General features: G+C 38.1%; 1 protein-coding gene across 2 annotated transcripts in view; it reads left to right on the plus strand.

Moving 5' to 3' along the window:
• The window catches only part of TMC5 (transmembrane channel like 5), an 89,693-nt gene extending 67,736 nt beyond the window's left edge, over nucleotides 1–21,957 (plus strand). For both annotated transcript variants that reach the window (XM_072419020.1, XM_072419021.1), the window contains exons 11-22: nucleotides 1,859–2,023; nucleotides 3,322–3,479; nucleotides 3,568–3,646; nucleotides 7,225–7,322; nucleotides 8,345–8,440; nucleotides 8,787–8,862; nucleotides 10,864–10,997; nucleotides 12,464–12,637; nucleotides 16,867–16,945; nucleotides 17,206–17,304; nucleotides 18,670–18,712; nucleotides 20,813–21,957. In XM_072419020.1, coding sequence (XP_072275121.1) covers nucleotides 1,859–2,023; nucleotides 3,322–3,479; nucleotides 3,568–3,646; nucleotides 7,225–7,322; nucleotides 8,345–8,440; nucleotides 8,787–8,862; nucleotides 10,864–10,997; nucleotides 12,464–12,637; nucleotides 16,867–16,945; nucleotides 17,206–17,304; nucleotides 18,670–18,712; nucleotides 20,813–21,135 — 1,524 coding nt within the window. In that variant the 3' untranslated portion in view covers nucleotides 21,136–21,957. The remainder of the gene's footprint in view (nucleotides 1–1,858; nucleotides 2,024–3,321; nucleotides 3,480–3,567; nucleotides 3,647–7,224; nucleotides 7,323–8,344; nucleotides 8,441–8,786; nucleotides 8,863–10,863; nucleotides 10,998–12,463; nucleotides 12,638–16,866; nucleotides 16,946–17,205; nucleotides 17,305–18,669; nucleotides 18,713–20,812) is intronic.
• Nucleotides 21,958–26,284: the final 4,327 nt, after the last annotated feature.

Consider the following 26,284-nt stretch of genomic DNA (forward strand, 5'->3'; position numbering starts at 1 on the left):
GCAAGAGAAGGCGGTGGGCTCTGAGAAGGAGCGTGGACCCCATTAGTAACTGGCATTTAGAGCTGGGTGTAGTGCATCGCCAATGCCACCCTGAAGTGTGTAATACAATTTAAGTGAATGGAGTACTGACAGGCGGCAGCAGCAGCAGGAGGAGGAGGCGGTGGGCCTTGGGAAGGAGCGTGGACGGCATTGGTAACTGGCATCTAGAGCTGGGTGTAGTGCATCGTAAATGCCACCCTGAAGTGTGTAATACAATTTAAGTGAATGGAGTACTGACAGGCAGCAGCAACAGCAGGAGGAGGAGGCGGTGGGCCTTGGGAAGGAGCGTGGACGGCATTGGTAACTGGCAACTAGAGCTGGGTGTAGTGCATCGTAAATGCCACCCTGAAGTGTGTAATACAATTTAAGTGAATGGAGTACTGACAGGCGGCAGCAGCAGCAGGAGGAGGAGGCGGTGGGCCTTGGGAAGGAGCGTGGACGGCATTGGTAACTGGCATTTAGAGCTGGGTGTAGTGCATCGCCAATGCCACCCTGAAGTGTGTAATACAATTTAAGTGAATGGAGTACTGACAGGCAGCAGCAACAGCAGGAGGAGGAGGCAGTGGGCCTTGGGAAGGAGCGTGGACGGCATTGGTAACTGGCATCTAGAGCTGGGTGTAGTGCATCGTCAATGACACCGAGAAGCGTGTAATGCAATTATAGTGAAATAGTGAATAGAGTACTGACAGGCGGCAGCAGCAAGAGCATCAGGAGCACATTTTTCTGGCTTTTTTGATAGATAGCAAGTGGGATCAGAATAAAATATCTGTATTTTTTTGAGAGGAATACAGACATTTTTCTGTTTTTTTTTTTTTTTTGATAGCAAGTGGGATCATAATAAAAAAATTTTTTTTTTTTTGAGAGAAATACAGAAATTGTTCTGGCTATTTTGATAGATAGCAAGTGCGACCAGAATAAAATATCTGTATTTTTTTAAGAGAAATACAGACATTTTTCTGGCTTTTTTGAAAGACAGCAAGTGGGACCAGAGAAAATTATCTGTATTTTTTCAGAGAAATACAGAGAATTTTCTGGCTTTTTGATACATAGCAATTGCTATCAGAATAAAATATTTGGTTTTTTTTTTTGGAGAGTAGGACAGAAATGTTTCTGCTTTTTTTGCTAGATAGCAAGAGCTAGCATTAAAAATTGCACAATCTGTATATTTCAAGAAACCTGTCCCTGTCACAATGAACTTCTCTCCATGCTTCTTTCTCTGACACAGAACACAAGATGGAGTAACTAACCCCTCCCTCTTTCCCTGTATATATATGCCTGTGTTCAGGTCTTTCCTGATTGGGCTGGTAGGCCTTGCCTTGCATCCTGGGAGAAAATGATTCGCTCCCAGCCGTGCCATTCCTGCCCCCTGCATTTTTCTTTGTTTGTTCAACGCGAACACAACCTCATGGAGAATTACAAGGCCGTCTCGCTTAAATGTTTGGTAAGCGTGAACAGTCCGATTCGCCGCGAGATCGAACTTACAAATCTCGCTCGCTCATCCCTAGTCCACTGTGCTGGGTATTGGGTATGGTATATGTCTTATGGCAGTGTTTCTCAACCAAGGTTCCTTCAGAGATTGCTAGGGGTTCCATGATCAATGAGCAGTTTGTGACTTTCAGATCAGTTTAGGTGGCACAAATAATCTTTTTGTATATATATAAGGGTGACATTCTTCTGACCACCATGCTCATTTACCATATACCACTAATATACCAGTAAAGTTTTGGCTATATAAGGAATCTGGTATTATATGCACAATCCAATATTTGCAAATATCTGAACCTATTTTTAAAGTTTTTACAATATATTTTCATTCTAGGAAACTTTGTCAGAAGCATTATTGAAAAAAATCAAGCTTCCTACTAGTCAGAAGTTGGCTCGTCTTGCCATTCACTCGGTTACTTGGATTATATCAATAGGGCTGGCAGTTGGCTGTTGTGCTGGAGTGTACTTCCTCTGTGTACATGTAGAAGGATCCACTCAGGTAATTTATTTTGTACCCTTGGAAAAAAAAATAGGAGACCTAAGCTGCATACACACCTGCAAATATTGTCGTTGGAAAAGATCTTTCATAACTCTTTCCAACTACTAAGGACTGCACGATGCATGAACGAGTGCTGTACATACAGCACCGTTCTGCTCTATGGTGATGGGAGGTAATGGTCTTGTCAATGGTGCATACAAAGATAAGAGAATAAAAATGCAAAAGCCAATTGTGGTGGAACAGAATCAGGAAAAGTGGCCATAAAAAATATAGTTAAACATTTATAGGAAAATTAGAAAAGCAGATGGGTAAAACCAAGAATGTAAACAGAAAACTAGGTGGTGGGGACTTCATGAAGAAATAAACCTGAAAGTGCTAAAGGAAACAAGGACTGGTATTCTCTCTTTATATTATGCTGGACTAATGAAAAGTATGTCCATGTATCAACTTTTTCTAAAAGGCTTAGTTAGGAGAAATGTAATATGATCAAAGCAGTGGTATTTTAGGGTACATTTTACTGTTCTGTTGAATGTCCCTAGTTCCTTTTACATGATACCACTGTCAACAAAGGCCCAATAATCTATTGGATAACTACATGCAAATACAAAAATGTAATACACTGGAACTTACCTGTCTTTAGATACCCATTATTATGACCATAACCATTAAGGAACAGGAAGTGAGTTAATTGCAGAAACCTCTTAAAAATATTTAAATACATTAACTTTATTTAATGACTGTTAAGATGTAATATATAGTTGGGCTTTAAGGTTCCTTGGAATGTTCCGGGGTTACAATTATGTACATGTGCTAAATTGTTACCTAAGGTGAACAAATGTGTTCAACTTAGGCAGAAATCTAGCATGTGTATAGTGGTCCTCTAACGTTCATAAATTCACAAATAGGTCCTGATGAATCAGTGAGTGAGGGAGCTGGGATGGTCACTGTATTTTCTTATGGAAGAGAGCACAGCTGGGTGCCACTCTCTGATTCGTTGCCCTCTTCTCTCCATAGAACAGAACACTATACTGTGTGTACAGTGCTTATTCATTCTTCTGTTACTGGAAACAATAATGAAAGATTGTTTCCAGTATCAGAAATTTAACATGTGTACAGGCTTAAATTAGCCAGTGGACTAAAAGTGATTTAAAACATGTAATAATGATAGTTAGTATGTAATAGTGATAATGTAGTTCAGCAGATGGGTGCTCATCGTTGCATTTACCAGTGGCTTGCATCTTTGTGGAGCAATGGCTGGTAATTCTATAATTCGAGACAATATTTTTTTATTTCAACAGAATTCCAGTTTGAATGAGCTAACAAAACAAGCAGCAACATTGTTGGTTCCAGTGGTAGTCTCCCTTATTAATCTCATCTTGCCCTTGGTCTATGCCATGTTTGGCCTTGTGGAGAAATTCAAGTATCCCCACCATGAAATCTATGTAGTGATTATTAGGTAAGACCTTTTTAACCTTATTTTATTTCTAAATTCTGAATTAAGTTATAATAATTCTGAATTGTATAAATGGTTATTCCTTTTTTAGAAATATTCTTCTGAAAATCTCAATTGTTGGAATTTTGTGCTACTACTGGCTACAGAAAATAGCAGAAAGCAACTTAGAGGTAAGTCACCATTCTGAAAGTTATAATATAAATCTAATTTGCTACAATTTGGCCATGTGAATGCTGGTGAAAATATTTAGCTACCTGCACTGCAATTTGTGAAAAACAATTTTTTATTCTGGAGAGAGTAGGGAAAGATTTAAAAACACGTATTTACTGATATCTAAGATTTTTTAGAGAGACAATCTCACTTACTTTCCTGCTAACCATGGTTTAAAAAGGTCAAAAGGTAAGGCACACTACCATTGTTTTTAAGTAGGACCGCACAGTACTGCTTAAAAAAGGTTAATATCTGAACAGATGGTTTAGTTTTTTATCCCTTTTTCCAGGCAATTTTCTTGCAGAAATGTTACCATGATTTTTTTTTTCGAACATTACATTTAGTATCCAAGGGCAGTTTACTTTCCCAGTCGTCTGCATATACTTTAATTGGAATCACTTGTCAATGTACAAGCATTTGCAAATGTTAAAAAAGCCTAGCACCTGGGATGTCTTCTGCACACCTAGCAGTTGTTACTTTTTTATACTGCTAGTCTGAATTTACCCTAAGGGAAAACTGCAACATGGAAAAAACAGAAAATCAAACTGGGGAGGAGGGGACTGAAAATCTTTAGCCTTGGGAGCAATGAGATAATCTAGCCCTTTTATAAGTAGGGCAGTGTAATTGTTGGCTAAAGAAGTTGCACAACACACATTGCAAATGGATATTGTCTTAAAGGACCTGGTTTATTGAGAAACACTTTTTCCATATACATGCTATGTATGCAAAAAAAAAAAAAAAGGACAGTAAAGAATTATTTGTAAAAGTTGTTCATGAACTAAACAATCTGCTCTGCAAAACTGACATCATTGACTCACCTAAAAAAATGTCATGCCGTTATCACAATTCTTTTTTCGGACTGTTTTCATTCTTATTGTTCTTAAAAAAGCTTTGTGGCCAGTAATTACTGTTGTCAGGTCACAATGTTCCTGTATTTCAGAATCACAAATCTTTAACCACATAAATTCTGTCCATCTCCCTTGTAATTCTCTTTCTTTCTTTTCAAATAGGCTTCCTTGAACCACTGTTTTCAGCTGAGAAACAAATTCTGGGCCATTTTCTAATATTAAACCTAAATCAGAATTGTTGAATATACCCTTTCAATCCAGTCCTTCCCCCACAGTACATTTGTTAAACTATAAGATACTCCCAGCCCATTTACTCTCAGCCCATACTGTACTAAGTCTGCTGTTCTGGATCTGGAACGCTTTCTATTAGTAAGCTTCTTGTTCGCATATCAACAGGCAATTGCTAGTTCTTTCTCTCAAATTTAAGTTTTGCTGAACAGGGACTGCTGGAGGCTAATGCCTGGTCAAACTCAGGCTCCAATACTGCTTTCATTTTTACAAAAAGGTATTTAAAGAGCTAGATTGTTTTGTGTCTACTCTATTTGACTAAAATTTAGGTTTCACGTCTAAGCGTGCTAAAATGCACACCCAGGGTTGGATGTGCCACCAGAGATAGTAAGCATCTGCCTAGAGGTGCCAGTGGCCTCACTAGTACAGTCAAATGACCATGCTCACCCTCCATATTTCATTCATTACTATTGTCTTTACTGTGCCCAACATGAAAAGTAGGAGACCCACTCCCCATAGACGCACTTGTATTGTGATAGTCTGCAACTGTGGGTGGCTTTAGTGCAATGTTTCTCAATCGGGGTTCCTCCAGAGGTTGCTAGGGGTTCCATGGGCAATAAGCAATTTCAGGTCAGTTTAATTGACACCGATGATCTTTTTGACTATCTGTAAGGGTGGCAACCTCCCCAATTGCAAGCAATGTAAGACGAATTGTTCCCACTGACCACCGTGTTAATGTAAGCTGTGCGTGTGTTTCACGTAAGCGTTGCTTTTAAAGACAAAACTTACAGACTATGAGATGCAATTATAGTTGATAGTGCTTTAAAAGCTGTTGGTTTCTCCTGTGGAAATAGGATGGTATTACCCTTTAGTGAAAGCAAACATGGCCATATAGCAATATGGGAGTATATGTAAAGATCCTTTGGACATTGCCTTTGATCTCCTCACATGGATCCACTTCAAGGCTCTTACTTCCCTGAGGACCTTTACTATTTGAAGATAGGAATGCCTAGAAATATTTCTGGTAAGGATTACATTTTTTAATTATATGTGTTCCTCTATCTGTAATCTGCAATAAGGACAGATTATTACACACATATATATATATATTTCCCTTTAGAGCTACAAGGTCTTTTACCTGCATGAATCAGGATCTTTCAATACACTCCCATACTACTATATGGCTGTGTTTGCTTTCACTAAAGGGTATCACCATCCTATTTCCTGGAGAGAAATCGGCTGTAAGGCCCTGGTCAGCACCAGTCCCCCAATCTAATGCTGCAGTCTTCACCTATAGCAGCCCCCGCTCAGCCTTGGGAGACTAGTTGCATCTCCCAGCACTCAGTTGCCCCATGAATTGACCCAGTGCGCAAGAGATGGTGTCTGCGAATAGGCCGGCAGCTGACCAGGAGCCAAACGATAAACAGTACAGAAATACCAGGGAATCCAGAAACAAACTGAAGTCAAACACAGGAGATCAGTCCACCAAATGAGGTACAAAAGAAAAGCCACAAGCAGAGTTGGGGATCACAGGCAAAGGTCGGTCCAGGCTGAGATCAAGCAGATTGTCAGGAACAGGCAAAGGTCAGTAACGCTATACCAGGCCTTGGTGACTAGGAGCAGAGAGGATTTAAAGTCCCAGCAGCCAATAGCAGGTCACGGCTGAGGCAGGAGCTGATTGGCCTCTATAATCCCTTTCAGCTGTGCACAGCCTAACAAGGGATGCTGGGGATGCCATAAATCCATCAGGCTGCACGGCTAAAGGAAGCAGGGGCAGCTGCTATCTTAGTTCTCCTGGCTGCTGCAAATGACATCTCCAGACAGAACGAACAGTGTTTTATATTGCAATGACACACAGCATCAGTCGTCGGCCAGATGCTTTCCTAACATCGGCAGCTTTTAAGGCACTATCAACTATAATTACATCTCAAAGTCTGTAAGTTTTGTCTTCACAAGCAATAATCTGTTTGAATATAAGGTTGTTCTGTTTCTGGCCAATACAATACATATTCCATATTTTAGGAGAAAATTATAGTCACAAAGCTTTAGTATTTGTATACAAATATACATTATTAAGAAATTCATATACATTATTTATCTTATAAAATATTGTTCTGATGAAGCAGAGAAAACTGCATCAAAACTCTGATGAAGCAGGGAAACCGCTCATTTTTTGATAACTATGTAAAACAAACACTATGTACTTACCTGCCTCATTTGTATTGAGATTTTAACCTTTCACATGTTTAAATTGTTTGATGTTTTTTCATGTGTAATTTAACAAGTTTTTAAATTTTATCAGTATTTAATTTTGGTATATACAGAAAAAGATTTTGGTGCCATTTTTCTTGTATTTGCTTGAATTAGTCTATTAGTCAGTGGAACATTACAATGTATTGCACATATTTGTGCACATTTTATAATGCTGATGGAATAATTCTATGTAATGTTTTATTTCACAGTGCTGGGAATCATATGTTGGACAAGACATATATCGGCTGGTGGTGATTGATTTCCTGTTTGTATTGCTGGGGTCCTTTTTTGGAGAATTTTTGAGGCAGTAAGATATATGACTCTGAAATGCTAAGATCGGGACCTACTGACACATTCCAAAACCTAAAATGAAATTAAATGTAATAGTTCAAACTAACAATGCTAGAGAACACCCAATTTTTCTCTTAAAGCAGACCTTTACACAAAGTTTAAATAAAAACAATGCTATTCCCTTTTATAGGGTTGGTGATGTTGTTGTGTCCTCTGCCAGGGAAGGCAACATTACAATTTATTCATTAGTTCTGAGTTTTAGCCATAGGGAGTACCTTGGAATCAAGTGGAGCATTTCTTATTGCAAATCTCTCCAGAATTGCAAGGCCTAAGATGTATACATCTGTAATGTCCTTTTATCTTAGACTATTGCTTAAATCAAAGCTAAAACATAACATCTGGCAGCATGTACATGCTCAACGAATGGACATGTAAAGTTTATGTGATTTCACCTAAAATGTTTCAGATGCAGACTAAAACTAAACTAAAGAAAAATCTACCAGACTCATAGTTAAGTTGGGACATTATATTTGATTTGATTTCTAAATGTTGCAATATCATTGGAGCTGTTTAAAGCAATCAGATTTTTTAAACATTTTAAAAGAGACATTTTGTTTGCTGTAGCCTATAGCCATGTTTGCATTTTTAAAATGCAGTAGGTTTGCAGGTGGTCATAGAAAAATTAATTTAAATATAAGATGTGGTTGAGATCGACCATGCATTCATGCAGCACTTTTATTGACATGTATGGAGAAAAAAAAACAGTTAAAATGCATTCGTGAAAGACATGATTTACAAAATGCAAAAAAAAGTGCATTTGAAAATGACTCCATACTATTACACTTTTATACCACAAATTCTGCAAAAACATGCTTCACACATTCACGTGGGAGGCAATATAACACTCCTGAAATATAGACAGGTCCCTTTGTGATCTCTACATCTCCAATCTGTATTAGATGAAACTAGCAGTTTTCCTGAGGACTGAATATTGCTACAGGCTGTAATAAAAATACTAATATGTTTTATTTTTTGTAGCATTATTGGGACTTGTTGCTGTAAAAAGTTGGGAATTCCAGAGTTTGATATAGCAAGAAATGTACTGGATTTAATTTACGCACAGACATTGGCATGGTATGTATGCATTTTACACTTTCCAGTACTATCCGCAAATGAATGATAAGGAAAGGCAAAGATAGCTGAATGTTTCCGAAGGATGATTGGGTTGGGAAGCATTTGTTATCAGTAGCAGTGCAACTTGCAATTGGGTAAAATTTGGATATCAAATTGATGCCACTGGTACAAGCTAAAGCTTAGTGGCACATGCCCCAAATGTGAGCGTTTATTAACTGCATTATTGAGCACTGGTTTTATTAACAGATGCTTGCCTCAACTGTAAAAGTGTAAAAGATGAACATTGCACAGTAGGGGGCAAAACACAGCTTTTAGTAAATATTTTTTTTCTTTTTTTTTTCGGCAGGATTGGTATTTTCTTCTCTCCTTTGCTACCACTAATCCAGATGATCAAACTTTTCATCATATTTTATGTAAAAAGAGTAAGTGTTATTTCAATACCAAGTACAAAACAACTCCCAGATGTGTATTTTACTTTGTATTCAGCTGTGCAGCTTTAACCACCTGGGCGTTACACTGATGTCTAGATTTCTGTACCAAAAGCGGTACACTGTTTTTCATTAAATTTTTTTTTTTTTAATTGTGGACCTGTAAGTTACAGAAATATGTCCGAACAAGGGTCTAGTAGATATCATGAATATAAAAAAGTTTAAAACACACAATCATGTAAAAAAAAAAAAATGTACTTTTAATAAAATTAATTAAAAAACACAAAAATCAGCTTAACCCCCCCAGCGTTCTAATTCTGTCAGTTTTTTGATGCAAAAAGTGATCCTATTTTTTTTGCATAGAAATTTTTGTTTAGATTGTGGGCCTGTAATTCTTAGGATTAACTCCCGGGTATGATAATTATATTTATTTATTATATTATAATCATAAATTATCATATAATACATAATTATAAATAATAATTAAAAAAAATAACGAAATAATAGACAACAATGTAATCTAAAAATAAAATATAAAATTAAAAATGTACTTTTATTTTTATTTCATGTTGTGTGGTGTTTTTGTACTGTAAAAACCATTTAAAAGCAGATTACATTGTAATCTGCTTTTAAATTTCCCTCCCTGACACACCCCCATACATCACCACTCACATCCTCCGGAAGATGACTCATCCTCCCGGGGTGATGTGAGGGGGGGATTTCCCTGCCTGCTCACAGAGATACTGGAGCTGCTGCTGCTCACATCTCCGGAGAGATGCACAGCACAATGTAGGATTTCTGCATTGTGCTTCACATCCCACTGCAGATGCCAGCAGCAATTGCAAATTTTTTATTGCTGCTGGAGGAGCTGCGGGGACCGGGTAAGTATTTTCTTTCAGTTGTAATCCGATTGTCATACAATGTATGACAATCAGATTGCAATATAACGTTTGTTTACATTTTTAACCACCTGGGAAAAGTTCAGGTTTAACACTTTTTGCAAGTGTTTTTACACCAAACCAAGGTCGGGTTAACGGCCAGGTGGTTAATACAATGTCAGAATACTGTATAATGTTTACAAACAACAGCCATGCTGCAAATGCAGACTGCAGATTCAGCCATAAGTATGTAATCTACAGTATTTTTCAGACCATAAGACGCACCCAGGTTTTAGAGGAGGAAAACAAAAAAAAATTCTGAACCATATTGTATAAAGAAATATTTAATAAATTGAAGCAGAATAATATTTAATGAGAGAGAGATTGCACATTGAGCAGACACATTGCGCATAGCACATTACACATTGCGCATAGCACATTACACATTGCACATATCACAGACACATTACACATTGCACATGGCACATAGCACAGATATTGCACTACAAGACTATAGTGACAGGAAAGCTACAGTTCACCTGTCATAGGAGAATAACTGCTGTACAAGAAAAAAAAACTGCTAACCAGTACTGCTCACCTCAGACTGCCCTCCTCTTGCTCTCTCTGCCTCCCTCCCCACACGGAGCCTTCTCACACAGAAACACATCCCCAGCATCCCTATAGACGTGAGCTGCTGATAAACACAGGGAGGGAAAAGGCAGGGCTCTGCGATTGATAGGATAAGGTAGGGGTGGACGGCTGCAGGGGGGATGCCAGGCTAGATGGAACTGCAGCTGCGTGCTGGGGCTCCCCTTGGAAGTGTGGGAGGGTATTTGGTCCATAATAGGCAGCCCCCATCCCCCCCATTTATTTTTTTTGTTGGGGTGGGGGGAGAAAAGTGCATCTTATGGTCTGAAAAATATGGTAACTGTTTGCTTTAGTAGAAGGGAGTGATATTTGTGGATTACTAGCCTTATGTTCTCCACCAATACTTGTTACCATAAAACCATATTGACAACATCTGAGCGAGCTGCCAATGCAGGGAAATAGAAAGAGGTTCACTTTACAGGGACTACAAAAACTATAATATTGTTTTTTTTTAATATTGTCTATTTAGGTAAGCCTCATGATGAATTGTATTCCTCCTCGAACAGCCTGGAGAGCCTCCCAGATGACCACTGTCTTCATTTTTCTTCTTTTTTTTCCATCGTTTGCTGGAGTTCTCTGTGTAATTGGTGTCATTGTATGGAGGTATAGAAAAATTCATTATATATAATTTTATATTTTATTAAAGTACACGGAAATTGGTTTGCTAAAAAAAACATTTATTATATTTATTTAGTATTTGTGGAATATCTAGAATAAATTCTAGGGTTCTTAAAGCAATTGTTTTTCCAGAAAACTTTTTTTATTTGTTCTGCAGATTCATTTTCCCCACTGAACAAATTTAGTTACTGTACATTATCTATTGGTCACAATAAAACTGTCCAAAATCTTTCCATAAAAATATTTTATTATATAAAGTTTAAGGTATTATCCCAATAAAGACACATCAGACAGCATATTAGGTAAATGATCTGGATAAGGATCAGCAAACCTTAGACCAGGGGTGTCCAAACTTTTTGCAAAGAGGGCCAGATTTGGTGAGGTGAAAATGTGTGGGGGCTGACCATTCAGCACTTACTCAGGGTTAGTGTGGGCATGGTCTGCACGGGTCCCACACAGCACATGGCCACCAGGTTGACGTAGGGGGTTACCTGTGCACAGAGTCCGGTGTCAGTGTGGGCTCTGTGCAGAGCACGTTCTTGGAATCAGAGTGGGCGTGGTCTGTGCAGGTCCCACAAAGCACACGCCCACTATAATGACGTAGGGGATTCCCTGTGCACACATTGAGACCCCGTCCTGTCGATTGCAAGGTGATTGATCAACTCTAATGAAATGTAAAATAGCTTTTTTTTGTACGCGTGTATTTTATACTGTGGTGAACAGTGCTGGCGGGCCGCATATTATTGATTTTATGACCGAGGCTGTGGGCCGGTAGAAATCTGAACACGGGCTGCAATTGGCCCCCGGGCCGGGCTTTGGACATGTCTGCCCTAGACTAACTTGTAAGCTACTAGTAAGAAAAATAGCACTAAAAGGCCTCTCAAAAGTAGGTTTGGGAAACATTGCCATAAGGTATGACAAAAGTTCATTGCCCAGCAACAAAATGAGACCTGGAATTGGACACTATCTTTTTCCTGAGGGTGCCTTTTAGCCAGTGTTTTTTGGCCTTTTTAACATAGAGGAACCCTTGAAATTAGTGTCGGTTAACTCCTACTACAATTACTATATCCATAACTCATAGTACATTAGTGTGGTGGTCAATGGGAAGAATGCCTCCTATATTGCTAGGTATTGGGAAGAATGTCACCCTTACAGATACCAAAAAAGATCATTGGTGTTACCTAAACTGACCTAGGAGTCCCAAACTGTTATTTTTACAAAGACCCCCTAGCAGCCCTGGTTACCCTAGGCCTCCATAGAACCCTGGCTGAGAAAGGCAGCTCTAAGCAAAAAGAATATCACCTATTATCATCATTGAGTACAACCTCTCCTGCTAAATTTACAGTTTTCTTTACTAGTTGATATGTAAACTTTCTGCTGTGCAGACTGCTTTGGCCTAGTTGAAAGCACCATTTCCACAATTTGTAAACATTGTGTCGCCTTTTTTTTAGACGGATTCCTTCCAAAACTTGTGGACCCTTCCGTAATCTGCTTTCGCCCTATGAATCCATTGATAATTGGATGGATCAAATAACCTTTTTTGAAAACGCCAAGTGGGTAGTGTGGATTTATCATAACCTAGTTGAAAGTGTTCTCTTCTTCTACATTCTCACCATAATTGTTCTGTAAGTATACAATTCTAAAGTCATATTCCTGTCCATTTAACATTTTAGATAAATCTAAACCTCAAAACATTTTTGCTGTATTTTTTAATTAGTAATTCTACCAATATTAAACTTCATTGGATAGCTATTTTCACTCCCCTACTATAGCTATGGAGGTAACCTTGGTTGTCACCCAGGCTGGCCTTCGATTATATCTGTTCATCCCCTTTATGTGAGGAAATGGGTAAATTAGTAGTGTACACAACAAATGATAAGATTTTGTTTCCAGTTCATATAACAGCAGGTGACAACAACTTGCAAGTCAAATCAAAGGGTATATTCTGTACTGTTTTCTGTATTTGTAAAAATTTCTTTAAAAAAAAATGCAATCACCACATCACAGGACTGGTAAGCTGCAATATAATACATGTTTGTTCATAGGTTTATATATATTTTAACAGCAACTCTTGGTTTCTTTATCAAAAACTACATTAGAGGAGATCTACAGATATTCCAGTTTACACAGTAACAGTTTAAGACATCTTCCTTTTTTCAAGCAGTAATGACAGGGAAACCTGAAAAAGAAAGGTTATGTAATTCCATTGTAACAGCTGACAGAATAAATCACAGGGTTTCGTCCAGGATGACAGGTGCATTTGCCCCAGATACAGGTTATACGCAGAGTATTTTTCTGTTTAGTCAGGTTTCCTTTTGACCTGAAGATGGGGTTGAAGTACCAGGCTGAATGAAAATGAGCTTTTTGGCCAGGTGGGGGAGCTAAAGAGGCCTGGGTATGATCAGGTGTAACTGTCCCACCTGAAATGCATCCTGCCAATTAGGCTGGGGATATAAACTCCCAGCCTACTTTTTCTTGTGCCAAGTGGCAAGTGCGATTTGTTTTATTTTGCCTGTTTTTGTGTGAAAATAGTATTAATGAATTGATGCACTTTTAACCTGCTGGCCCCGTTTCCTGTTTGAAACACCCCCTGTTGCTATTGGCGATCTCACATTATATATCTTGTTGCATTTTTGCTCTAAGATTGAAGCAGCATTTCCTGTACCCCAAATTACTTTGCTATGGTATACAGTATATTTAGGTACAGTGGCACTTAAATATTGTAACCGTTACTAACCTAACATGTTTTATAGAGTTACAGCAGGACAATAAGTATTAAAAACATCAACATTTTTCTCAGTAAATATTTATTTTATGAGTCTATTGACATGACATGTACACCAGATGTCGATAACAACCCAAATAATCCACACATACAAAGAAATGAAAACAAATATGTCCATAAATGAAGTTATATGTAATAAAGTGGAATGGCACATAGGATAAGTATTAAACACAAGAAGGACATACTGCTGCAAAATGCCCTGTGGTGGATGAACCAATGCACTGTGACTTTCTGAGTGGCAGACGACGTCTCTTTTTGCCACCATTGCATGCCCTGCTATACAGGGGGATGAAAAATATTGGTGTAAAATGTATATGAATACCAAATATTGTAACAATTACTAACCTATTAGACTCAGGTGAAAGCTGAGAAAGCTGAGCTACAGCTGAGCTGGTTACAGAGACCTCCTGTCTTCAAACAGTGGGGGTAACATGTGTACATGGGCATACTAGGGAGTATCCTTTGATGTCAGTGTCTTTTGAAACCTCCCTAGGTAAACTGTGCCATCAGGTGGGGTTGGTTCCCCACTTACTATATGATTCTATCATTGGGAGGGATTTTCCCAAATTCGAGGAGCTCTGGGATCACCCACCCCATGCAGTGCTGGCATCCTCAGGGCATGAGGCTACTGAGGAGTCCTCTAATGATTGTGTGGGCACTTCAGGGTTTCCTTTGTCTGTGCTAGTGTAAGCCTTGTACCCGGCTGGGCTCCCCAGGATACAGCGAAGTCACAAACAAGGAAAGCAACACCGACACCAGCTTATGCAAAACAGAACTTTCTTTACTGAAATATATAGCAATGAACAAAATCCCACATATGGAGACAAAGAAAATGAAATTACATACACTCAGCCCGGAGGCTGAGACCCCTGTGACGCACAGCACGGCCCTCTCCGATGGTAGCCAAAACACTTGAACAAATTACCTACTGCGAACAGAGCTAAATCTGCCTCGCCATACCTGTTATTACCCTATAGAACAGGAACAATCGTGTGTGTGTGTGTGTGTGTGTGTGATACAGGCTAGCCCGCGGTGCAACACAGCAGCTTACAATCTTACTGGCCTATACAGTGTTTCCCCCACCCTTTTTAAAAACGTATTTTATGGCAAGTGCCTGGTATTACTCCGAATCAAAACGCTGGACTGACTGAAGTAAAGGTGAAGTTCTTTCCTGATCTCCGGTGAGAACTAGAACTTGAACTGGTAACTCCTTGTGGTGAATGTTAAGGCGATTTCCTATTGATCCCAGACCAATATTTCCCTCTCTATCATGACCTCTGTTTTCAACGCGTTGAGAGCAGTGAAAAACACACACGCAACTTAAGCATATATAGTTATATCACTTCTTCTCAAATCTTTATTATCACATCACAGTTTATATAGTCAGACAACCAGGTGGAAGACGCTTAGTAGTTAGTCAGTAACAAGAAACTTAATTAACAACTTCGCTGAGCAAGATGTTTCAAGGTAAGAAGATTCAAGGTAAGGATGGAGCAAATATTGACCTACTGATAAGGAGGATATAACTAGTTTTGACACAACTCAATTATTTGCAAAATATAGCAAAAAACACAAAAACAACTTAAATTAAAAACTCAGCAAAATTATATTCCTTTCAGTGAACAATCAACAACCTTTATGGCCTGCTACACACATAGACCCCAACTGACTAACTACTGCAGGACTAAGCTCAGTTTCTGGTATTTCAGGCGCCAATACCATAATGCGGTGTGTGCATGATTTTACTGACACGGGTCTTGATCTGGATCCGACGAAGTCTTTACACTGAACAACAAGAAGTCTCTTCAGCAAACATGAGGTCCTGCAGGATAGGCAGCGCTCCGTTCCTCAGCTCCTATTAGCCTTTCTGGAAAACAATTCTTTTCCTCTGAACAGGATCTGCCTTGGACGGTGGTCAGCCTCACTCAGCCACAGCTCCTGAAACTCTGGAACACGCTGAATTCTATTTCACACACTGTCCTTGCAAGATGTCTGCTCTCCTGCCTTCTGTTTCTCTCTCTTGCTCCAACAACACCTCCTATCAATATGCAAATACTGGCAACCTGTTTAGCTGTGTTAAGAAACAGCGGCATCTTGTGGCTGAAATGCAGAGTGACAGTCCTATATTTATTTACACACATTGAACAGTGAGTGCTGTTTCTCAATCTCACACTAGCAGGAGAAATAGTTAATCCTGATTTACAGGTACATAGAGAGAACTTTGTTACAGAGCAATTGAAAGACCCCACACTGTTTAAAGCCTGGGAGAGGTGGGAACATTGTGGTGTGTGTGTTTTTCAGCATATGGTACTGGCCGACTTCTCATGATTGAAGAAAGGGTAAAAATAGAAATGTACCAGGACATTCTTGATAGGAATCTGCTGTCATCCACCAGGATAGAGATGAAACAAGGGTGGACATTTCAGCTAGACAATGATCCCAAACAAACAGCCAGCGAAACTCTCAATTGGTTTCAGAGAAAAAAAGCTGCTAGAATGGCCCAGACAATCGCCTGATTTGAATCCAATTGAAAGTCAATGGAAAGAACTGAGGATCATAGTTCATAGAAGAGGCCCCAGGTATCTTCAAGATTTGAAGACAGTTTGTGTGGAAGTATTGAATCTTTCATTACAGCAAAGGCTTTTCTATTGTTACTAATAACTAAATTTCAATAAGAGTGTTCAATACTTATTTCTTGTGCCATTCCACTTTATTACACATAACCTAGTTTATGGACTTTTTTGTTTTGTGTGTGGATTACTTGGGTTGTTACCGACATCTGGTGTAAATTTCATCTCAATATCTGCTTTAGAAATATATTTACTGAAAAAATGTTGATGTGTTCAAAACTTATTTCCCCTGCTATATTTCAGCTTTCACCTATAGCTGTTGCATCCTCCCATGCAAATTGACGAGGCTTTAGCAAGCTAGGCTTTCAGTGTTCTGATACATAAAAACAGACTAACATGGAAAATCCTTCTAATAGTAAAACTATTTGTTTCCTAATATATATTTATTTTGCATGTTTTGCCCAAAATAAAATTAATGATACAATTTGTTTTCTGACAGAATTATTTCATATCTTTACTGGCAAATTGTACAAGGCAGAAGGATTATGGTGAAACATCTCTTTGAGCAAATTGCCAATGTAAGTATGTGTTGACAGCCTAATTTATTTTTATTCACTCAGAATGCAGCATGACGATGAACTAACTACACAATTACAGAAGGTTCATATTTTTATGGTGTTCATGCATCACCTGGTGTTCCTTAGCATCGCAAACAAGTAGAAGTGAGGAAGCCTTTGTGCTATTGTAAATCTAGCCACGATTGGCTGATTTGGAAAAGATTGCTATGTATTGCATTGTTTATTAAAACTAATGTTTTGGTATGTTTGTTTTTTTCTAGGAAGGAAAAGATAAAAAATTTTTAATTCAAGAACTCCATAAAGCACAGAAGCCAAATGTAGTACATCGTCGAGCACTGGGGAAAATGTCCCAGAGACAGGTTAGTGTCATTTTAAAATTAAACCCTTTTAAAGTACCAAAACAGCAATTTGATAAACATTTATTTGGTTCTGCAGAACAGCGGTCCCCAACCTGTGGTCCATGAGAAAATCTTGGTGGTCCGCAGCTCTGTCCGGTGCACCCCCCAGCAGGGTCAGGAGAAGGATGCTGCTTGCATGGATGCACCAGCCAGAACTGTGGACCAACTCTCTCGTATGTTTCGCAGGATCATGACGTCACTTTGGGGGAAGTTTCTTCCTACACATGCGCAGTCCGGAGTCCATAAACTTAGTGGTCCGATATTTTTAAACATTTGCTTTATACATATATGTTTTTCGGTCTTCTGTTCAATAACATAATGGGGTACTCTACTTAGTTTTTTTAAAGCTGCAGAAAACAGTATTCACAGTATGATGTCAGTGCCATTCTCTATTTTACTGTAAGATTTTTTACTGTAAGACTGGGCTGGTATGATAAATACCCCCTCCACAAGGTGAATCTATGAATGCCTGGATTCCATAGAAGGACCCAGTGGTGCAGGATGAAGAAGGGTGCAAAGGGCATACTGGAATTTGGCTTTAATTCTAGTTGCATCAGGGACTAATCTTTTAATTAGACGTTTGACAACAAGGGCTAGTTTGATTAAATTTGAGTAATTGGATCTTCAAACCCAGTGTTATATTAAAGATAGTTGTGCTTTATTTCAATCAAACTTTGCACAATTCATTTTCACTCTTCTTTACAACATTGCTTTAGTTTACTGAAGTTTGCAGGCATTTGTTTATTCAATTATGCACAGCATCTCAATTAGGCTGCCATCACAGTAGTTCGTTTGGGTTGAGGTTGGGACTTTGAATAAGCCATTACAAAATCTTCGTCTCTTCTCTTAGGAACTTTGATCTGTTGCATGACCTAATTTTGGCAAAGCTTTAGCTGTTGTAAAGATGGCCTCATGCCTTGAATACCCACAATCATCCCTCATGATTAAAAGTACAACTTTTATTAGTAGTAATACAGCTTCTACTCTGGTTGTGTTTGTTTAGCCCTTCACAACCAGAACAAAACTGTTAGTGTGGAAACGAAAAGTTATTTACCGAGGAAAAGACAACTCAACAATAGTTTTATTGTATATTGCAGACATGTTTGTATGAAAGCTAAAAGTTATTGACCCTGATATTCTCATCCTGGATTCACTAGTGAGTAAAGGGTTAATGAATAACTGGGCAGCAAAGTCAGATTTTTATACAAAACACTGTGCATCAAGTAATAATATTTTACATTTTCAACAGTTTATAACATTATACAGAGTCAATTATTATTATTAACATTAACATTATATTATTATATTATATTAACATTATTGCAGAGTCAATCTATCCATGAAGACCAAGACATGCAGCTCGTTAATGGTAAGTTTAAAAAATGCTTGGTTGAAATTCATACTCCATAGCCTGGTGTGCACAGGGCCGTTTAAACCACACACGCTTCCCCAAATGAACAAAATTTAGGCAGCTTTCTTTACAAAATGCAGGTGGTTTATACAGTACAGAGGTTCCACAGATAAGAGAGCTAGATTTTACTTGATCCTTAAAATGTAATGACTCTACAAAGCCGCCCCTTACCATAATCATAATAAAATGTTTATGCATCAGGAGCATAAAAAAAGTTCTAAAGTTCTAAACTTTTTTAATTCTAACCTCAGGAATAAAACGACACACAACAGATTTTACAGTGTCATATTTAACAAAAATAAATCCAAAATCCAAAATTGTACATCCACAATTTAAAGCGGAAGTAAACCCAAAACAAAAAAAATCGCACTTACCTTCAGTCCCGCAGATCAGTCTATCTGTTGAGAGGTTATTTCTTCGGGTCCCGCATGGTCCCGGTATCCGCCTTTGGCCTGGCGCAGAGGGAGTGTCAGGCGCCACCATCGTCTCCTCTCTTCTTCCGTGTTCTTTTTCCTACATCACCCGATCTCGCACTGTGCAAAAAAAAAAGGGTGTTGCACCTGCAGCAAAAAAAACCCACTAACAAACAAAATTTTGACTTTATATAAAAAGGTTGTCTACCCTTTTATGTAAAGTAAAAATTCTGACTTTAGGTATGGTTTATTAGCTTGTAAAACCAACCACCTTTTAGCAACAATAACGCAAAATATTAATTTTCACTCTTCTTTACAAGATTGCTTCAGTTTATTGAGGTTTTCAGGCAGTGGTTTATGCTTTCTTAAGCTGTCATCACAGTAGTTCAATTGGGTTAAAGTCTTGACTTTGACTGAGCAATTACACCATCTTGATTCTTTTCTTGGGATCAATGTTTTGTTGCATGACCTTATTTAAGCCAAGCTTTAGTTGTCTCAAAGATTGCCTCATATTTGACTGCACAGTACCCAGGTCCTGTGGCTGCAAAACAAGCCCAAATCATCCTCACCACTCTACTTGATAGTTATTATGGGGTGTTTGTGTTTAACTTAAAAAAGTATTGCAGGCTATATATTATAATAAAAAAAACATTAGCACAGTATAATATCCATGGTTTTCCCTCACAAGGTGTTAGTCATCACAATATGACATAAAAACATAAAAACTCTTTAGAGTTATTTGCCCCGCAGAGCTAATCTTTGGGAAACCTCCTGGGCTCTCCCAGCATAAAGACTCCGCCTGTCCACCTGAGCCACCTAGCCTCAGGCTGCAACTCTGCCCAGTCTCTCAAAGACCTGCTTTCTTTTTATTTATATTATTATTATTTATTATTTTCATTTTATTATTATATGCTCCAGAGCCATCCTCAAAATCTGGCCTGGAAAAGGGAGAAGTGTCTGGCCCACCTATTCTTTTCAGGACTCTCTGGGCCTGGAACCCAAATAAGAAGTAGCAAATCTACAGCACAACATTTACTGACAGCCTTATCCAGACCCTTTAATTCCTTTTCCCGCATGAATCTGAGGTAGGCGATGCCAAATATGTCAAATACCCTCTAAATTTGACATAACACATTTTATTGTACTAGAATATATATACAGGTAGTCCATGTGTTACATATGAAATAGGGACTGTAGGTTTAAGTTGAATTTGTATGTAAGTCAGCACAGGTACATTATTTTAATAAATGCAATAAGGACAGATGTTTGTCTCAACATATTATTAGGCAATGAGGTGTCAGTTACTGTATAAAATACTCATTGTTAGTTTAAGTTAATCACAAACAAAGCAAAAAAAAAAAAACTTTATGGAGCCTAGACATTCATTAACTTCTGGAGCAAGCTGTGCTTTGATACTCAAAAAGAAAAAGCTGCAGAGTTTGTCTTGTGGGCGATCTTAGGGGGTGTGTATATATATTTTTATATATATGTGTATATATATATATATATATATATATATATATATATATACATACAGTCACCTCAAAGCACTCTGCAAACAAATTATTTGTGTGTGTGTGTGTGTGGTAAACCTTATCGAATACTGGCATTATATGTCACAAAGTTGCACTTTCCCTTCCCATAGAATCCAGAAGAGAAAGTACTCTGGCATTAATTATGAGGGCAAGACAACAAGCAGACCTTGAAGAGGAGTCCCCTCCAATGATCAGAAAAATGCCCAATAATATTAGAACAATGGCTCAACCCAATATGGCAGGACAACAAGCTGAACGTGACACAGAGCACCCCAACTACATTGCGGAACCATTAGGTGCTATAAAAGTGGTAACAAAGGTCAATGAACGGTCTTTGTATGAAAAGGACCAGCCAAGGCACAATGAAAGATCATCAAATGTTATGGAGATGGTCATGAGAGCCAGGCAACAGGCTGAATATGAAGAACAGTAACCAAACTATGGGGCAGATGCTAATATTATGGGGATGAAAGCTAGGCATATATAGAATAACAAAACACTATAAAAGTTGGAGTTAAAGGTGTAGGAAACCTAGGCAGGCAATAGCTATGGTAAAAAAAAAACTTTGGTATCACAGCTATTGCCTACACAAATCCACAAATGACCTTAAAAACAATCAAACATAATCTTCATATTCTATAGGTCATAAGGGTAGTTTTTAAAGCTGAACAGCAACCTAACATTCCATCTTCCATAGTTGTACAGTGTTCCCCCCTGAGGGAATATTGTTTACTCTCTCACACTAAAAGCTTCACACTATGTTCATAGAGAAGCTTCCTCAAGTCAGACGGAGCCCTTTCCTCTCCAGTCTTTCTTATCCTTGCCCACTCCCCTTTCATTCAATAGATTTCAGCTCTATCTAGCAATATATGTGGGCATTACCACAGCCTCCTGTTTTCATGTGTAGTACCTGCCAGCCTTTTCTTCAAGCCATGATCTGCCTGCATGGCAAAAACAGACATTAATACCAAGTGATGGTGTCACTGGGTATAAAATAAGGTAATAACAGAAATGTTTTATTTAACCGGTTAATTAGCATGTTGATGATAAGGGGAAGAAAGAACCAGAGAACGCAAATACCAGATTAAATGTAATATTTAAACAAAATTAAATACCTGTTTACCCTGATGACAATTAATTTATTTGCATGGAAAATTAATTTGTTCACATGCTTTTTAGGAACAATTTAAATGATGTGCAGAGTTTTAATGTATTCTTGTATGATTACTGTATTATTTATTAAAATAGTATATTACTAAAAAACACTTCTTAAAATCTGTTATTTTTTTTCTTTTGGTAAGTATATATTCCATTCCCTTTGTAAGATATATATATATATATATATATATATATATATATATATATACATATATACACAGATACATACATACAAGGTGTATCAGTATATACTGTAGTATGATACTGGCTAACTGAATACTTTTTGGTTCAGTTCACAGAGCTATTAAACATCATCCAACAATGGGTACACCAACCTTCATCCTTCTTTGGTGTACCCATTGCTTTTGGTTTGGTGATGTGTAACTTTGATTTGCTGCCTATGAAAACCATTGATTGAAATCCATTTTTCTGGAGTTTTAGCAAGACCATACTAGGTTAAAGTGAGCTGTGGTACAAGTGAGCTTATAAAATACTTATTTTATCATAGTGCTTAAAGCATCTAATTAAATTTTTATCCTATTGTATAGCCTTACATTATTGCACACTGTGCCATTAGCATTATGTTAGCAGCCTAATCAAATGAATGGGCTGTCAATGCAGAAGAACAAACAATAATCATGCAACATTTTTCACATGCAGTGCTTTACAATGTGTGGCAGTATGGTACTATGTTGCAGTTGCAGTTTGAAATGCATGGCACTCCTGGTTATTATATTGGTTTTCACAGGGCTTTGGAGTCGGAGTTAGAGTCGAGGAGTCAGAGACAATTTTGGGTACCTGGTGTCGAAGTCGAAAAAAAATATGCCGACTCTGGCTCCTGATATATTTAAATTATAATAAAAAAATACAGCAAGTTCAAATGCCCGATTTCACAAACAATAGTCATAATTAAGTACGTCTCTGATGTCAGATCAAAGCCCAGTGCATAGTTATAGTTCGACTAGTGTGAAGTTCAGCTAAACTATTATACAACCTGACATTCACATTATTGTAATCTGGTTTATGTACATTACAAAAAGGGTTTTCATTTTATTTCAGATATATGTGTTTAACAAGTTCATTTCAGTGTAAACAAGTGTAATGATGTAGGTGTAGTTGAGTGCTATGGCTTGATGTGTGTTCAGGTGTCCTGTCTGCACTCTCCATATATGCTCCCATGTGGGGCTGAACTTTAACATCATTTTGCACACCACCTAATTCTAGAAAGTTAGGTGGCCCCCCTTGCCCTGGAGACTCCCACTATCCTGTCTTCAGCAGAATATCAGCAAACAAAGATAAATGCAGCAGCTTCTGCTCAACTTCCTCTGTCTGCTAAAAGAGCTTTGAAGAACTTAGAGGAACAATTTTTGGATTCAACTGTAAGTGTTCATGTTTATTTTAAAACTGCAAGGCTGTGTGCATGTTTCTGGATAAAACTGCAGGGCTATGTGTATGTTTGTGTGTATGGTGCAGGAATGTATGAATGTGCATAGTGTATGTACATTGTGCAGAATATACATTGTGTGTATGTTTCTGAGTAAAATGTAGGGCTCTATGTTTGTGCATGTTTTTCTGTATAGGACAAATGATGTCTAAGCTTAGTGCAGGGCTTTAGCTTATTTGTGTGTATAGTGCTGTGCTGTATGTATGTTTGCAATACTGCAGGATTATATGTATGTTTGTATTTAAATCAAAAAATATGCAAGTTAGCATAACATATTTTACATTTATATTTTAGTGAAAGTGGCACCCCATTCACAATGGCAAAGTCTGTCAACAAACATGATAAAGTCTGCTGTTTATGAGCACTTTGCATTATCAAGTGATGGGAAACATTAGGTGTGCCAATGTATTCTTGAAGGTGATGGTGAAAAACAATGTGATGCAAAAATTAGCAGTTTCAATGGGTCTAACAAAAATGCACCTACAAGAGCATCAAATTTGAACAGACACTTTCAGTGTCACATCAGTGACTATCTTCAGCAGTTAGTGGAGGATGTTCTAGAAGATTTTGAAATTAACAAGGAACAGATTATTTGTTTTGTGAGAGATAATGCTTCTAAGATGTTGAGCGCAATTGAGAAAATGAATAAAGTGTATGAAGAAAGTGACAGACAGATAATAAAGAAAGACAGTTCTGCAAGTATTGGAGAAAGTGAAAGGGAAGAGAATAGTGACATTTTGGATAACATTGTTGAAGAAGCATCTAAGCACACTACTATTCAACATATGTGTTGTGCTGTTCATACTCTTGCAACTTGCAGGAAAAGGAGCCATTTTGGATCAAACAACACGCTGGGAAGCACTTATTTGATGGTAAAGTGTTTGCTTGAACTAAAAGACTTTCTTGAAGAACTGGACAATGAAAATATTTTTTTTTAACTGAAAGCCAGTGGACACAAGTAAAAGCACTGCAAAATCTACTTTCTAACCCCTTTACTGTCACCAAGACTTTGCAATCTAAAGATTTAACACCTGCTAAATTCTTCTTTAGATGGAAGAGCTTGATATATTGCCTGAACAAAAGTGAAGGGTTAATAGCTGATGGCATTGTATCTTCAATGAAGAAAAGAGAGAATCTCCTACTGGATAATCAAATCTTGTTAGCTGCTATTCATGTTGATCCAATGAGCTGAACTTTGTTGAGCAATGACCAGGCTGATACTGCAAAAAAGGCCCTTTATGATGTAGCAGTTCACATGAAGGGATTACTACCTGAAACACCACCACTGGATGAAGCTATAAGCACTGGTAACTCAGGATCATCCTCCTCAAATGAAGAATTAGACTTTGATTCCTACTTGGACAAAATGGAACTTTCAACAGTAAAGCGACGTCGCATATGCGTGAAAGATAAACGACCAGAAAATGTCCAAATAAAGATGTAGAAAAGTATGATCGCTCATGAAAACAAACTGTAGAAGAAGCCATCCTTGTTTATCCCGAGATTATAAGTGATGTGGCTACAACCGTAACAGCAATGCCACCTACCCAAGTCAGTGTTCAAAGACTATTTTCAGCTCTAAAAATAATCAGTTCAGAGCTTCTATGAAAAAGGATCTGACAGACGCAATTCTGTTTCTAAGAACAACATTACATTGAGTTAGTTTTGGATTGCATTTACCAGCTATTCTACTCTACAACTATATTCCAAGTTTAATATTTAAACTGTTTTAGGTTTTCCAGCTTTTGTTTTTGTTAATGTAGTTAAGTTTTGTTTTTGTTTTAAAACTACCAAAGAATGTGGTTCATATTTTTAAACTGGTTAAAGTTCATGTTCCTGATTTTTATGCACTCTGTGCTACTACTTTATAGCCACTTGATAAAAACAATAAATAAAACCTTATTGTTTTCTTTTTTTGTCTTTTTTTTAAACTGGCCAATACATTAGGGTGTCAGCTTCCTAGCCAGTAGTTCTGTGGTTAATTGGTGTGTATGTTGCCTTCCTTCAGTCAATGTGGAAAATACATTAGCATATTACAGGGTTTCTCATTTTATCTTCACACTTTTGCAACCAAACTTCCAAAAAACGATTTTCACCCTTGAATATTTTATATGCATTTTCCTGCATAATTACATTTGGAGAGCAGTGAGCTATGGTCTGCCATATCCTCTGCCACTCCTCCGTATCTAACTTAGTGCCCAAGTCTGTCTCCCATCTATCTACATAAGGGGGAGGGCAGGTGTCTATACTGATTAATAGATCGTAAATCATAGATACCAAACCTGCAGAGTTAGCACCCCGATAACAGCAGGATTCAAAGCTTGTAAGCTTAAGTGGAGAGTTTGCTGCGTGTTTAAGTAAACCGTGTACAAAGTGTCTAATCTGTGCATATCTGAAAAGCTCGCCTGAAGGCAGAGACCAGTGTTCCTGCAGATATGTGAAGGACCTGATCCCAGGAAACGAGAGCAGATCATACACGTATCGGACAGGCCTTTGTGCCCACCAGAGAAAAGCTCTTGGGTTCTCATATGCTGGTGTAAAAATAGGGCAATTTATAATACCAATTAAGGGGGTGTGAACAGACATTAGACCTGCGGAAACCTTCACCCTATCCCATATACCCAGAGCATAAGACAGCGTGGGATCAGACACCAGAGGGCGTTTGGAGGAAGATAACCATAGAAGATTATGTATTTGCACTGCTGGTAGTTCTGCAGCATACAATTGAGCCCAAATTGGTAAGCCATTGGTGTGGTGGAGTGCCACTAATGGGGCTAATTGAGCAGCCTGCATATATCTGCCGAAATTAGGGACCGAAAGCCCCCCCTTTAATCTATGTCGGTATAGGACTTTGTCTGGTACTCGTGGTCTCCCAGGGTCCCAGATAAATCGTAACATTTTCTTCTGTTCGTCTTTAAGCACTTGCATGGGGACTGGGACTGGAAGGGTACGAAATAGGTACAATAATTTTGGGAGATAG

The sequence above is a fragment of the Pyxicephalus adspersus genome, chromosome 7 (assembly GCF_032062135.1).
Source record: "Pyxicephalus adspersus chromosome 7, UCB_Pads_2.0, whole genome shotgun sequence".
In the NCBI taxonomy this organism is placed as follows: Eukaryota; Metazoa; Chordata; class Amphibia; order Anura; family Pyxicephalidae; genus Pyxicephalus; species Pyxicephalus adspersus.